The sequence below is a fragment of the Camelus ferus genome, chromosome 9 (genome assembly GCF_009834535.1).
Source record: "Camelus ferus isolate YT-003-E chromosome 9, BCGSAC_Cfer_1.0, whole genome shotgun sequence".
NCBI lineage: Eukaryota > Metazoa > Chordata > Mammalia > Artiodactyla > Camelidae > Camelus > Camelus ferus.
In genome coordinates, this window is record NC_045704.1 from 32,719,215 (window position 1) to 32,735,730 (window position 16,516).

Sequence of the window (16,516 nt, forward strand, 5' to 3'; positions counted from 1 at the left end):
GCAACTCATCTAAATCAATTGTGGACAACTTGGATTTAATTATACATAACATAAATATAAACATATAACCTAACATCTCAAAGTATGGTTTGAAGAGTACCCAAGGATTAACTTTTGCCATCAGAGAAGGTCATTTGGAATGGACAGGCCATGGACTTGAGAGGAAGCACGCTGCTTTCTATTTGCCTACAAGTCCGATCGCCGACGCCTCCGCTCAACAATGCCTTGATGGTTTGTGTGTGTCTTGGTGGGAGGAGTGTGCTGAGCTGAGGCTTGCTTCTCCCTCTACCTGATGAAAGAGTCTCTTTGTCTTTTGTTTTTTTTTTAAAAACAGGAAACCAAGGAATGGATATTTCAGGTAGCGGTCCCTCCTTTTCTTAAATTGTCTGAAAATGCAGTCTATTATTGAATATGAATCATTTGGGTGAATGGTTAAAAAATCTGAATAAATTTATGTGAAAAAGGAAACTTTAGCTCCCTGGCATAAATTAAAAACTGGAATCACTCGTGATCAATGGGATGCCGGATAAATACCAAGTAAAGGAAATAATTCCATTATAGTCCATCTAAATGTAGGGTACCAGCCTCAGGGTCTGGGCCAGAGTTCTGCTTTCTCTTTCTTCAAAAGGATGAAAGAGACGTGTAAGAGACTTATTAGCCCCAAACTGAGACTTCCTCCTTGACTTAATGAAGATGGAAAGAGAATGGAAAGGTGCCTTCTGAGTAAATCACTATGTTGTATAGCCACGTCTGCGTCTCATGTAAGATACGCAGGGTTTAGGGGGATGGGGAGGGAATGGATATAGTCTGCTCTTACTTCCTTAGCCAAAAAAACTCTTACTTCCTCTACACATTCAAGCTTTTTCACTCACACTTTCAGGCTCAGAGCGAGGGCCTGTCCGTCCACGAAGTCTCCTCAGAGCGAATTCCCCTTCCCTCCACGCCCAGCGTTTGTCTTTATGCGGCATGCTTGGTGGCACTTAATCACTCACCCGCCTATATTGTGTTTTTGTTTCTTTTACAAATATAAGATATAAGCTTTCCAGTTTTTTTTTAAATTTTAAATATCACACATTATTCTAGTTTATCTATTTTTACTCAACACAACAGTGCTTACTTCCATCTGTGCTGATTTTATCACAGAGGACTTTAAAAAATATAATATTCAAATATTATTATTATTATTATTATTATTATTATTATTAATGTACCTTCCATCTATATTTACAAATAAATATCCTTTGTAACAGTCTAATGGTAGATTTTCATTAAGGAAGGATAACATCTAATTAAGAAGCAAATAACCCAAATATATTAGAGAGTGTGACTCAATACATTTTCACTATGTGGTTTTTCAATCAATATTTCTTGAGAAATGGAGTAATTAAACAATTATCAGTAATAAAAATTGCTTTGTATTAATAAATATCAAAGAACTATACATAGGAAATTCAGGTGAGTAATTTTATGCTCAATTATTTAGTTATGTCCAAAAGCAATGTTCAAATTTTATTTCCAAGTAAACAATGAATCAATACTTATGCCTAGCTAGGGTATTCCTAACCCCAATAGAACCTGGAACAAATACAGTTATGCCAAAAGCATACCAATGATAATTACAGACCTACATACCATAAACTTCATATTCATCAAAATATCTGCACTGAAATAGATAATTTTTACTTAATAACTACTTTCAGGGCTGTAATCAAACATACCTACACATGAAAGTTTTGTGAAAAACAGCCTTCTCCAAAGTTAATTAATAGTTTCTTGGCAAAATAAAATTTTCAGGAGTTTATTATAAAACAATGGCATTGTCTCATATCCCTTGTAACTTCTTTGTTTTACCAAGGAGTCCACTCCATGTTTGTTTTATTCAGTCCTAAATTAAGATTTTAAAGAGGAATTCCATTTTTATAGCTGTTTGCACTTTAAACCCCTTCCCCTCCATTTTTAAGTAGTCAAGGTATGCTCTTCATAACAAATAAATATTCCTTCATGGTCCTTTCCTTCATTCATCTATATATTGGACAAATAAAGCATTTATTGGGAGCCTAGTGTATTCCAATCCAGACACTGTTCCAGGTCTGAGGGTGCTAATAGCAAACGAGACAGAAACAAGCAAAGGAGACTGTTTCTAAGGGCAAAAAGGGCCGTGAATAAAAACAAGTGAGGCAATGGCACATAGAGTAACTCTCATTCCTCTAAAAGCTGTCCGAGCCATCGGGCCAGTTTCACTTGGGAATCTGAGTGATGTAAAATGTTGTCTCTACTGTCCCTGACCCCAGGGAAGTCCTGTCAATACAGCAGAGTAGATAACTGTGCATTATATGTGGTAAAAAAAAAAACAAGAAACAGGGGAATAAATCATAGCCTAACTTTTTAATAACACTTTTCCTGGAATGTGATAAATCAAGCGAGTAATCACCTGTCACACTTCACAAGAGTTAATTGGGTTTAGTTGAAGTTTGGAACATGCTCCTACTTCAATACATGATCCTAAGGTTCACTCAACCTTAAAGACAACATTCAGATGTTCGGGGTCGGTAGGTCTTTATAGGCCAAGAATAAAGAGTATTTATTTTAAGCTCTGTACTGTACAAGGCTATTTGCTCTACCAAGAAAGGCAGCTCGTAAAATGTCTGCAGTTTGGGTATTTTTGGCAGATGATTGTCCAGATGTAGTAACAGCTAAATTAAAGTTGACTTTGGACAATATGCCTCTCTGAAGCAGTAATCAGTCTGAATTTTTGTACTACGTGGGAGAGACACTACTAATCAAGAAATCAGGTTTCTAAACGATCAGTCTGCAATGATGAAGAGCAATCTATAGCACTTAGTAGGTGCTCAGTAAATATCTGCTAAAGTCAATAGGGTTTCTATTTTATAGTTTGGACTTTGAACAGCTAGGTCCCGTTCCATTCAAAGTGAGCTATTTTGTTCATGTAAGTCGTACCTTTTCTATTGGTAACTTATAATAAAAATAGGTTTTGACCATAACTTGACCAAAAATAAACATTACTGAAGTCATCATTCAGTTTGTATGAGAAACTGTTGGTCCCCCCAACTGGATAAGCGGTAATCACCCTGTGGAATTCAGCTCTGCAACCCCTATTGACAATGGCAATGAACATGTCTATAACAATAATAAGGGCTTGTTTTAATAGAACGTTCCACGCATTAAACACATTAATGACCCATGAAATAACTGTTTTATCTGCAACGCATTAAGCAACATTGCTGAAACAATGTATTAATTGAAAGTCTACTATTTCTCTTAATGTAAGATTTTGGAAAGTATAAAAATGACATGAAAGTTATTCTGTGAAAACAAAAATAATTCAAAATTAGAGCCATTCTAAATGACTGTATGAAAAATAAAAACCTCTAAAATAGGCTTGGTAATTTTAGAAGTATTATTTTGATGTATTCCCATTTTTCTGATCAAAAATAATATCTTTCTGGATTATGACTTAAGAGCTTTGTGAATATTTTAAAAGCTGATTATTTTCTGCTCTGTGTGCATATCTTCTTCTACAGGACATTTTTTTCCTCTCTTTTTCTCTTTTTTTAACAGGTACAGAAACTACCATACTCAAATTTACTTCTCTTACTCCCATCTTTTTCAATTTTCTAACACTATGTTTGATATTACCGGAGCACCAGTAGCATTTTCTGTAAACATATGCTATCACAATTAAGTCCAAAGCAATATCAAACAGAATATGTTGGTCCTCTAAACATGAACTATAATGCATGAAGAAAAAGTATGTGAATTATCAGTGTGTTTTATAAATTCTCTTTTGGGGGACATACAAAATATCAGACTAGAGACAATTATTTTACTGTCTGTTTCTTGGATATCAAAGAGAATTTTGAAATTCATCAAAGCTAACCTTCTGTTATGTACAACAGGCTAAGCTGAAAAGAATGTTAACAAGTTCAATTTTCATTCAATCAGCACTACTGCTCTCTGAAATGTTTCATTGCAGGAAAGAAATAAAAATAATCTATATGGTAATTATGAGGATGAATCCCCCAGTAACTTTCAGCTACATGAAAGGTCAGTTCTATTCAAGATATTTTATCAGTCCCCTGCACATACTCCTGTCCTGTCATTTTAAATCTGAACAGCATTTTATTTTCCCATTTACAGCTACCTGCAGAATTAAGTACTTAAGCCAAATAAGAAAAAAAAAAGAAATGTTGAATGCTGGCAAAGGCTATAATAGCATAGAGATAAATCGTTCAGCTGCTCTCTCTCAAGCCTCTAGGGCTGCAGATTTTTCTTCTCCTGGTGCACTGTGGGTATTCAAAACTTGTTCAACATGATTTCATTTCATTTCAGGCACTGCCTGAGAAAACTAAATTACAGAATCAATCATACAGAAGGTCAGAGTGAGACTTCATTACAAGTATTGCATGCTTGCATGAATATCTTTCATTTATGACTGACCCAATATGTCACAATAGCTGTCTAGTAAAAATAATCCACTTTCTGAAATTGATGTACTACTGATGTCAATGCTACTCAGCAGGCTGGGCAGATTATAGAGAGGTGTTAAAAAAAAAAAAACCCTTTGGAGCGCACATTGTAGATTTTTAGGATTGCAATCTTTTGTAGATTAAAATAATTTCCAGATGATCATCTGAACTGACAATAATGCTTAGAGGTAAAGCGTTTTTAGCCAGACTATTCCTGTAGATTTCGACTTGCCAACCACATCCTGTTCTAAAACACACATATCCACAACAAGCAAATCAAGGTTGTTCTTTGAAGTCACAAATGCACTGACTTTCAATTTTTTTCCAACAATTTGCTTTTGAATACCAGGGCATTATTTGCATATTTTGAAACAGGAATGCTAATCATTAGACTCTGTTTAATCTTCCCCTCTCCAGCTTTTTTTTTTTTTTGCTCCCACTTTCTATTTTTTTAAATATAATGGCATAAATTTAAGGAAGATAAACATGTGCTTGTTGCCAACAAAAAATGCAGCTAATCGGTTATGTGACAAACTGTCACTCTTTCTAAAGGAAAACCAATGACGTTCTGAAGAAAAGCTGGTTCAATACCACATAAACAAGCTGGCTTTTCTTCTTATATGATAGTCTTTAATTCACCATAGCCCTCCTTAACCGACAGCCATATTCATTTGGATAATAAAACTCCTTATTGCATAAGGTATAAAATAGCCAATGCACACTGGGAAGCCGAATGCATGATGTATAAAGTATTATTTATTATTTTTCTGGTGACCTTCCTAAGGGAAATCTCCAAGGAGCTGTTGTGGAGCATTATGATGTAGCCAGCCACCTCGTACCCGGAGGGAAATATAGAAGAACCTTGACATAACCTATTTTTAACCATGCCTCTGGCGATTCTGAATTCAAGTTTATAGGTGAACATGTCAGGTAGTACATAGAACAAAGCCAGCGACACATTGTATTCATCATAATTCTGTCCTGGTACATTTTATTTTTTCCAACATTTGTGATTTAAAATCCCATGACATTTCTTCAAGGTGAAATTCTCCTAGAATTTTCAACAAGATTAGTTTGTTTCCAGCCAAAATAAATATCATTCAGGTTCAGCAAAACTTCAGAAAGGCACCAATAAATGTGATGAGGTCCATGTAAGTACCATGACAACAGCCTGCTCTTCGCTAAAGTACTTAGACTTTTAAAAATCAATGAAATAATTCAACTGCTTTAGTGATTAGCAATACATTACAAAAGAAGCATTAAAAATTGAGTCTTCTCTCCCAACGCCAGTCCGTGAAAGCATTGTTCTTTAAGTGTATGTGAATATCATAATTATTTTATGATTCCATCTTTAGTTCTTTCCAATATAGTAAATTCAATTGACCATGAAATGAAATTTCATAGTCAAAATGCCTCCTTTACACTTTTTTATAGCAGCAATAACAGTTTTATAGCTTTAAGGCAAGGTAATTCATCAGATGTTTAATTTAAAGACAGATTCTTATATTATTAATAAATATTTACCAATTTAATAAAGCACACATTTTAGCATGCATTATATGGTCTTTTAACTATTTCCTGAACTTAAATGAGCCTCACTGAGCATCTATGAATAATGGTGAACCCTGGGCAAACTCCCTTGGTGACTAAACACCTTTTTTATTTTTATTATTTTCCAGGCACAACATTGCAAGCCTGACTGTAGAGGAACAGAGGACAGAACCCTCCCTCCTAGTGTCAAAGGGACAAAAATGTAAGAAAGTCCACAGGAAACAATTATTTGCGATGGCGAGGAACGTTTATGAATACTTAATGACCATTTCCCGACTGTTCCCTGCATTCTTTTCTGACAGAATAAGTAAAAATAAAAACCCTGATGTTCAGCTCAAACACAAAAGATCACAGGCAAAGAAAATTATGGTGCCGCAATCCTATTTGGGAAAGTAATCTTGTATTTCAGAGCGCACACTGAATCTTTCGCACCGCTAATCCACTACATATTTTGCAATCATCTGTTGTTATCTGGGGAATTAACAATGAAACCAATAAACATCACTGGCATGGTCATAATGTGCAGAGAAATATGTAAACAAGCTATAGGATTTGTTTTTTTGTTATACCAACACATCTGTTTCATTTTATCAGGGTTAAAAAAAAAAAAGCCCTATAAACTATTAATCTTGTTTTAAAATGTCTGCTTAGTACCTCACCTAGATAAGACACAAATGCATTATATACTATGGTGAAAAAAAACAATCCCACCAGAAGAGTTTAAAATACTTAAAGCAGATTTACTCTGGTGATTGCTGACTATAATTGCACACTAAGAAAAATAGAACCAAAATTATTGCATTAGTAATCCTGGCTCTCCGGAGTGCCTTATTCGATGTTCACAACAATAAATAACACAATTAGGTATATTTCACACAATAACCCGCTCTCTATTTTCCTCTGCTGGTTATAAGCAATTATTCTTCTTCCCTTTCTCTGTATCACAGTTTGAATTCCATTTTAGGTGGGAGCAAATCATGTATCATCAGCATTATATTATAATCCAGCAAATGCAAAAGGCCTAGGCACCTGATAAGGGCCTTCATTTCTAAAATCTCTCCTGGGCAAACTTTCAACTCAAGTACACCTCTTTGTTAAACCCAAGATTGGCTGCTTCCAAACCAATGAATCGGACTTCTTAAAAGTCATTTCAAACCAGAAGGATCTTTGGGTTATCCTCTTTCAAGTGACTGTCAACTGACCCAACATCCTCTGGTCCAGCACTGGGGACTGATCCAGAACCTGCATGTAAACGGCACTAGAAAGAACAGTCCCCTCGTCCACCAGTAGATAGGTCTGAACCTGCGTCACAACGCGGGCTCTAAGATCTTTACCCTGAGAAGTACCAACAATAAACAACGCACTTTCAAGCAGTAAATATGCTGCCTACCATGTGCAACCCAGTGCCATGAAGCACGCCATCTTGTTCCACGAGGTTCCTTGAGATGGTAATGGAAGGAAGATCCAGGCTCTGAGGGGGAAACTGGGGTGTGAATTCACTTCCCTGGGAAGGCAACGGATCGCTGAGGCCTTGCAAAGGTAGAAGAACATCAGGCATGCCCAGGGCAGGGTCTGACTCTGGAGGAGGCGTGATCGGGGGTATTTCAAACTCCTCATCCCCGAGGCTGGGTGTATGGAACGTCTGCTGGAAGGAAACAAAATAGAGATATCTTCATATTCTGTTCCCATGTATTTCTCCTTGGAGGGAAAAAAAAAAAAAAAAAAGAGGGATTTTTGCCTGAAAACACTACATAGCTAGACCAAATATTTATTTCTCAAATGAAAACGTCTTAAGCACAGATTTCCATATATAAAGTTTTGCTGATCATTCTGATTAAAGATTTAAGTCTCATTATCATATGGTTTTAATGGAGTATCAGTATTAACAGTTTTTTAATGAGTACTTAATTAACAACATCTGTCTTTGTTGTTAGTTGGAGCACCAGCGACATTAGATTTGGCTATATAACAAATTGCCACTTTATTGATATGTTAGCGAAACAGCTCAAATCGCTTACATTATCCACATGCTTCATAAAATGCTGACGATTTTGTGGCGCACACACACAACATTAATCCAGAAGTGAACATTTACACATATTTACCTTCTGCCACAATATAGAAACCAAGTAATATTAAATGTATGGTTTGCTTTTTTAATTTCCTTATCGGTCTGCTCCCAAGTGCAATGAATGCTTCTAAGGAAATTGTTACTGTTTGGAATACAGCATTTTATACAAGGATTATCAGAGCATAGATACACTGGGCTTTTAATTAAACTGTAAGGAGTTATTTTCTTTTATATGAAGATTTTCATATGCATTCATCAGATCATTTTTCTACCAGTCTTCAACTTTTAAAGACTATAGGATGAGCACAGGGGTATGTTGATAGAAATGTACTAATTCCACTGACATTGCTCACTTATTTATTAACCAAGTGTTATTTCTCAAGACCTAAGTGAATAATGCACTGCTTTCTTCACTGATACTCAGTGTTTCCACATAGGGCCTTGCCATGTAAATCAGGGGTGCCCTGCTGAACCACATTAACTATCTTTCTTAAAACAGAACTTGGATTTTGTGGGGAAAGGGATCAAGGTTTAGAATATTATTTTTGATAGGGTGCAGGGGTTGGGGTGGACCATTCAGATTTTTTTTTATTCCTAGCTCAGAGGGTCAACGTTATAGTTCATTTATTATTAATAGTATTTTTTGAAGAATGAGTTGGTGCAAGATCATTTGAATCTGCTGTAATTGGTTAAAAGAACTAATTAAGAGCTGAAAACCATCATTCTTCAAGCTATCAATGATGATATAACTTAATAAGCACTTGAGAGAAAACAGAAACAAACTCAAGGGGAAAAAAAAAAACATGTTTTGCATACAGAACCTGTCAACTGCCATTTGTATCTTGCCAGAAATAAAGAGGTCATAAGCAATGGGAGTTTATGGCAGGACAATCGAACATCTTGAGGTTCTTAGCAGATTCAATAGATGCAAAACATGAGAGCATAATAACATTTGAAAGCTAGAATGATATATTAGGTTTTCTGACAAATTTATTCTAATAATGACCCCCCAAGATGTCAATTTCTTACTGTGGTACCCCGAGTTCTCAAACACAAAGGGATGAACTGGCCACGAGCTTGGCTGGCTAATGAATGTAACCCTATGGCTGCGTTTGCCGTTGTTTTGGCACTAATGCGGTCTAGTAACAGATGCAACTGTAATTTGTGACTCATTTGCTACCCCATTACTGCTTAATGAAATCTAACATATCACATTAACAATACGGATAAACACTCATTCCTGATATGTGGCATTTGGCTGTTTTCATTACCACTGTAATTAACACTTGAAATATTATTTCAATAAATATTTAAAGTCCTTTAAAAATGGTCAGGGTAATCATGACACAGACAGAAAACATAAAGCAAATGTGTGAATTTCAAACTCAGAGTAGCCTAGTTCCTGTAGTGTTATCTACAGGGCAATATCTATGTGAAGGCAATTGGTTTCAGGCACGATTTTGACTTTACAGCATCAAACCTAGAGTCTTCATGAATTAGTCTGCACTCATTAACATCTTAAAAAAAACAAATAAATTTACTTTTAATGCAGTGATTGAGAAATTAGGCACATACTATAATGTAGTACATTAACATTTACCTGGGCTTTATTTTTTGTTCAAGAAAAGATGTACAGTGAAGTCATTACTTAAGATTACCTTTTTAACATAAAGCATGTCTTATGCTGGGCAGTCAAAATTAAGGAGATTTTCATTTTTATTTTTGTTAAGGAATAAAGAGAGAGAGAGAGAGAGAGATAATATGTCCCTCCAGTATATTTTAAGAAAAATTAATTTAAGCTGGAATTTAATATATTACTATTTCATAACCTAATAAAACAATACCATAAAATTCTATTATATTAACTAAGAAAATGCTACAATCTTAAATGACTTTTAAAGAGGAGTAATAAATTAAATATAAAGTTAAACATTTCTTAGAGAAAAGGGGAATCAAAACACAGGTTACCCGAGATTATAAAAATAACCCAGTAAGGTATCAACCAAAAAAGACATTGACTTTTGCAACTAAGCCTTGTGACCAATATCAGGTTAATCAGTTAGAGTTTATACGATTACTTTTTACAGATACTGACTTTTCAGTGTTTACCTTGAGCATGTTAAAGTAGTATGTACATGGTTAAATACCATCTGTACTGAAATGTTCAAAACATTTGTTCCTTTTGATAAAAATGCAAATCTGGAGAACTGTTGTATCAACATATAACAGCCAATGTCTGACACGGTGAATTATCACAGCTGGAATTAAATTGTCTCTGAACAGCTGCTGGCAGTAGAGCTTTCATCAATGTTTGATTCAAATGTAGGGAAAAAAATCCTACAGAATGAAACATCATGTTGTCCTTACAGATGGGGTTTGTGCTCATTATCACAAACAACACAGCAGCCAGTGCCAAACAATATTCTCTTATCTGGGCAGTCTTCTTGGTTTGAGAGATGATGGTCACTGCAGAAATGATTAATGTACGAACACCCGTAATTCTTAATTCCCCACTTTTTCTCATAATTTCTCAAAGTTAATTTCCTTCGTACCATTTGCTTCCCTGTACCGAGATCATTTACGACGCCATTATGATTTTCATTCTCTGGGGTCAAGCTGGTTCAGTTTCTTATATTTGAATGTATTTGGAAAATGAAGACTTTTTATTACAGGAACCACAAGAGGAAATGTTCTATTTGGACCAATTTCGCTTCTGCTTGCTCTTGTTTTCAAATCTTAAATCTCAGAGTCTACGATTTTTTTTGGAAACCCTTTGCTTGATCTAATCAGGATCGAGGTTTTCCTGGAAGGCAGGCCAGTGAGACCAGACAACAGCCCTACGTCACGAAGTAGGGAATGCAGAAAAAAAAAAAAAAAACAGCAACAAAAAGACGTTTGTTCCAATGTGCACTAGTTAACTGCAAACAAACCCAGAGCCATCAAGGTGCTGCCTTTAGATTCCATCACCCTGTTTTCCTAGCTATGACCAAGACTTAGAGTATGCCCACCCATTCAGTCCTTCATTCATTCAGTACATATTTTTGGACACCTACTATGTGCCAGGCACTATACTAAGCTGTAGGGATCCAACAAAACCCAAAACACTCATATTACATCACTCCCACTGAAGACCCAAGATATTGTAACACCAGTCTGTCAGGTTGTTCCCAAACCATGGCGACTTAATGAAATTATCCCCAGAGCTATGTGAGGTTTAAATATTTTCTATTCGAAGTCCAAGTTTCCAGAAAAACCCCTTATCTGCTTAGATGTCAATATAGTTTGGATAGATAGATTCTTATATATTTACTTTTGTTTGCATCTATATTCTTTTCATTAAGAGGCTTGTGTGTGTGTGTGTGTGTGTGTGTGTGTGTGAATTACTAACGTTCCTGACAGCCTACAAACAAGTGATAAAGACCTGTCAGGTTATTTTCTCTTCCAATAGGTTTTTTTGTTTCTCCTCCAAAGTTGTTACCTTGTACCGCGTAAGAGCGAGATAAATTTGATACTTGGCTTTTCCCTTCAAGCTTTTTAAATGATCTAAATAACACACATGAAACATGAACAGACACATTAAGACAGACACCTACCTCGCTGGCTGCAAAGAAAGCGTTGTTTGCCTCAGCCATGTTCATGTAGTTATTGTTATTTCCAAACTGAAAGAAAACAGATTGTTTTACGTTAATATGAGGCATCATCAAGAATTCTGGTGGTTGACTTAATGCTCAGATGGGATTTGAAAAGAATGTTAGGAGTTACGAGATAAAAGGAGAGGGGGTTGACTTGGACCAAGTGTGAACTGTGACAGATTTCAGAGCACTGTGCGCTGTGCCGTTGGCTGGTTCCCTCAGAAAATAAAGCACAGAGTTAAGCTAACGTGATCCTTCTAGAAAATAGTGTTGTTTCTCATCAAGACTAATAGCGAAGGCAGACAATCGCAAACATTTGGCCAACTGGTCACTGGTGGGTGTTGTTTATCGAACTGGCATTTGTCAGAGGTTAGGAGGGAAAGAGTTTCCAAGAAAATCACCTTGACACATTTTTCAAGCATGCTGGGATTTCATAGCTGACTTTTCAAGAACAGCTGTCACGAGTGTGGGTAGGTTAAAACGTGAATTAAAGGGAATAGAATCCAATTCCCAGGGCTCAAATTCTATTTTCTCGTGAATGGGGGTGTGGCAGGAATATGAATAAATAATAAGACTAAGGAATATTTTTAAAATCTCCAAACAGAGTTTAAAATGGTATCTATATCCATCAGCGCTGTTGAAAACAGTGGCATTTAATCTCTCAATGTAACAATACGTGCAAAGAGGTTTAAAAAATAAGCAGGATCCTATGAACACAGCAATTTTTATTTAATTCCCTAACACAATGGCCCATTCATACCACCACAAATAAGACTGTATCAGCATTTCAGACATAAGCTCTTTACTTCTAGAGACCTGTTATCAAAATGTAAAACTTGGATTTTGGCAGAAATGCATTTTCAGGTTCAGATGGTTTAAGTAGGCACGTTGTGTTGCTTTAAACATTCTGTTATCAGTCTGGCAATATGGAAAGGTTCTGTGAGCATAATTATCTGCAGCTATATTATTTTCATGATTTTTAAATGGTAGAAGAATGTCCTTCTATTTCTAAAGTGTATTATTTCCTTCCTTTCATGCATCAAATAACACATAGGTTTGGTCTCCAAAGGGTGCAATGTATATGTCCATTCTCTGTTATAAACAGAGCAAGCTAGTAATTACTTAAAGTAAAAGACACAATTTTCCCAAGAAGATGGGTAGATAGATAGATACAAATACACAGACAAATACAGAGAATAAATGTAGATACAGACACTAGATAAAAAAGACCCACATAATCCCCCTCCCCATAAACCCATAAACACTTATTTCCGGGAGGCTCTCAGCCCCTGACTGAACCTGTAGGATTCCTGCTCAGAAGCGGGATTGACATGCTACACTTTATCATGTCAGGGATCCAAGAACTAAGCAGGATTTATAAGGGAGGCTCTAATGGCTGCAGAAGGCTGTTAAGGCCTACAGAAGCAAAATCCCACCCTGTAAAACGACACCTAAACACACACTCACACAATGGGCCCTCAGATTCATTTGGATAGTGTCTTTATAAGGATTTCTGAAAGATGTATTTGTTAGAGCTTAAGAAAGACCTTTATCTAGTTTCTCTGAAGGGACGTGGTATCAAAAAAAAAAACATGTGGTGATGGCTTCACAAATGTGGACTTATCTCCAAACCATCAAGTTGTATACAGTAAATATGTAGCTTTTTGTACGTCCATATCATACCTCAATGAAGTGTTTTAAAAATAATTTAAAGATTTAAAAGACCAAACACATGAGCAGGTGCATGCACACACACACACACACACACACACACACACACACATTTCCCCCTATTTTTCTACAATGTTAAATATATGCAAGAAAATGGATAGGTTTCTGTCTTGGGATTTTTCGATGAATTAATGACCCCAGGATTAAGATCTTGGGGCTCCATTTCAAATGTTGTTTTTGGATATTTGTGAGAACTTGGGTCACGATGTGCATTCCACGTACCTGCCTCCCCCAACCTCCCGACAGCGTATATCGCAACTTTACTGTTATTTAAATGTAGGTTTTTGTTGGGGAATTAGAAATCCATTTAAGGCAAACAGCTCATTATCAGAGAGCATTTTTTTTTAAGATTAAACTCACTTATTATCTAATAGCACCTAAAACAACAAAGAAAAATAAAATGGCTATTAAACTAAGGGCCTAAACAATTCAAAAAACAAATTAAGCTTAGAGTGAAATAAGAACTGGGTTAGAAATCCTCTTCTGAACAGTTAGTATGCGAATGTAATTACTGAAGAAACTACAGCTAATCAGCTGTGAATTGTATCCATTAATTAGTATTTGCCCTGGAGAAATGAGAAAAATCAGTAACAACGCTGGCACGGCGGTGCGCTGATGAGCCAGGCGACGGCCGCGCCGCGGTTACTCAGGCAGGTGGCTCCAGTGGTCCACGTAATTTGAAAAGCCCTCACCTGAAGTACTGAGCTGGAATTACAAAGCACTCTTTGCATATCTTTTGTATCTCTATAAGGCCTTAATTAATGGCTTTTAATTTGGAAACACTCGGCGATCAGGCGGGAACAGTTATAAATCATTTCAAATAGAAGCAAAGGTCTCTGTTCTATTTGGGGTAAAATATCTCCTCCTCGGCAAAGATGGCTTCAAACGTTGACTCGTTGCAGGCAACTGTCTTCCTTCTGCCCTGGTGGCTGGGCCCCTAGTTTAGAGTGGACGGATAGTCAAAAAAAATACAAGATGCCCAGTTAAATTTGACTTTCAAATAAACCACTTTTTTTTTTAGTATAAGTATGTCTCACGCAGTATCTGGGATATACTTATACTAATATATATATATATTCTTTATTTATCACGGAGTCAAATTTAACTGAGTGTTGTCTGTTTTTATTTACTAACTCTGGCAACACCACTGTGGTGGTGAACCTGATCAGGAAGAAAGGGACGCCGCTTTTCATTGGATTTACCTTAACTAGTAATGCTTGCTTCATTTTATTTATTTTGTCTTAAAATGTGACCTATGAATCTTGTTTTACTTGTTTTGTGTAAGAACAGATCCGATTCTGAGAGAAAAAGTGATCCTTTGGGGCAGATCTCTAACATAAAGACCTCAGAACAATTAACTTTGACTGAATTGTGTACAATTAAATTTACTTTCTGTTCTAAGAGACGGTCACATCAGTAAACACATTATATTAAAAAAAAAAAACTCTAGGTTCAGGAGGAAAGCAGCCTTACCTGTGTTCACCACTGTTTCCCCCGGAACTAACAACAATGCCTGGCCCTCCAGTATTTGTTGGAAGGAAGGAGAGAGGGAGAAAGGCAGATCACATTTTAACTTCAGTGTCTCATAATCACCCTTCAAACTGGAGCACTTTTATTAGGTTTTTAAAATGATTATCATGATAATAATGACAAGTGTTTACCCAGTGAAGTTCTTACATATCTTATTTCATTTTACTTTCCAAGGTGGGAAGAAATGTAATTTATTTTCCCAACAACCCAGTTAGAGAAATGTAACTTATAGATGAATACACTGAGGCTTCTAGGGGTCAGGCAACTTGCTCAAAATCAGAAATGCAATCATGGAAGTCTGACATCCTCCTGCCTCATGATCTGCATCACTTATATTCCAGTATCCACAAAAACACAAACATTTTACTCAGTGGTCAGTTTTCAAACTTTATTTTTAACGAATGATCTTCCTCAAAGCTTGAATTTCCCAGAGGGCATTTCAAGGCACCTAAGTCTAGCAAAATGCTCCTCAAGAAAAGGGTTCCAAATTCCAGGAAGTTTAGGAAGGGCTGCTGATTACCGCCCTTTTCTGGGTGAGTCACAATGCTCACTATAAAGTTAAAGGCTCTGAGAAGTCCTGTAGTTCACTGTTCCGCAAATACTTATGTGCTTACAATGTGCAAGGCACTGGAGGCAAAATGATGACAAGTTTCCTACCTGGATGGAGCTGACATTTTTCTTTATGTGGGTGACAGTAAACTCCTCCCCATATACACTGTGGAACACATCCTTTTTGTATCCCCTACAACACCTCATGGGGACACACTTTGGGAAACCCTGTTCCAAACCCTTCATTGACAATACTTTCTTATTTTCCCTGAATCCTTCTTATAAAAGCTAATATCCTAATTTTGCACCATAGCAAAGTTTATGTGAGTCCACTAAATATGAATTTCTAAATTATGCACTTTGAAGTCACCTTAATTTGCCCTTCTCCCAAACTTTCTAGATGAGAGCTCTCCGCTGATGTTCCCTCAGAGGTCCCCTAACTCCTACGACGCAAGGTTCTTCTATGCAATTTCCAGAGTCAAAAAAAAAAAAAAAATAGTACAAATAAGTTAAATGAACGTCAGGTGAAACAGGGTTAACTACTCTAAAGAGCATACAAAAATGTTATGAAAGAAATGGGCCAATTCCAACTGTCTTAAAGGACTTATATACGTGGGGAAGTGGTCACTGTGAGGGAGGGACATTTGTGAGGTGCACTGGCGATGACTGGCCCTTTCCAATTTGAGAGGCTCTAATAGCTAATCCCCAAAGAAGATATAAAAATAAAGCAGATCTAAATTACTCTGTGTGTCAAACTTCTGTATCTTAATAATTTCACAAAAAAACATCTTCATTGTACTTGGAGGTAGATTTGCTTTCGCCGCTTGACGAGTAATTACAGCTTCAGCAAATACAATTTATGAAGGACATCAATTAAAAAGGAGCACGGCAGGATTAAAAAAAAAAATGTATTAAAGACCATCGTGTCCACGGCCCGACTAACCATGTGAAGTGCCAAAGTAAAT

The 16,516-nt window shown here is 36.4% G+C and overlaps 1 protein-coding gene and 1 pseudogene across 8 annotated transcripts in view; both read right to left on the reverse strand.

The window, feature by feature from the left end:
• The window catches only part of LOC116666086, a 488,237-nt pseudogene that overhangs the window by 69,986 nt on the left and 401,735 nt on the right, over positions 1 to 16,516 (reverse strand).
• The window catches only part of TOX3 (TOX high mobility group box family member 3), a 352,301-nt gene that overhangs the window by 17,874 nt on the left and 317,911 nt on the right, over positions 1 to 16,516 (reverse strand). For 4 of the 8 annotated variants that reach the window (XM_032486307.1, XM_032486308.1, XM_032486302.1 and 1 more), the window contains 2 exons: positions 11,703 to 11,768; positions 7,429 to 7,680 (listed from right to left, as the gene is read on the reverse strand). In XM_032486307.1, coding sequence (XP_032342198.1) covers positions 7,429 to 7,680; positions 11,703 to 11,747 — 297 coding nt within the window. In that variant the 5' untranslated portion in view covers positions 11,748 to 11,768. Of the gene's footprint in view, positions 1 to 7,428; positions 7,684 to 11,702; positions 11,769 to 16,516 lie in introns of all 8 variants that reach the window. The other 4 variants (XM_032486305.1, XM_032486306.1, XM_032486301.1 and 1 more) reach the window with 1 other exon arrangement.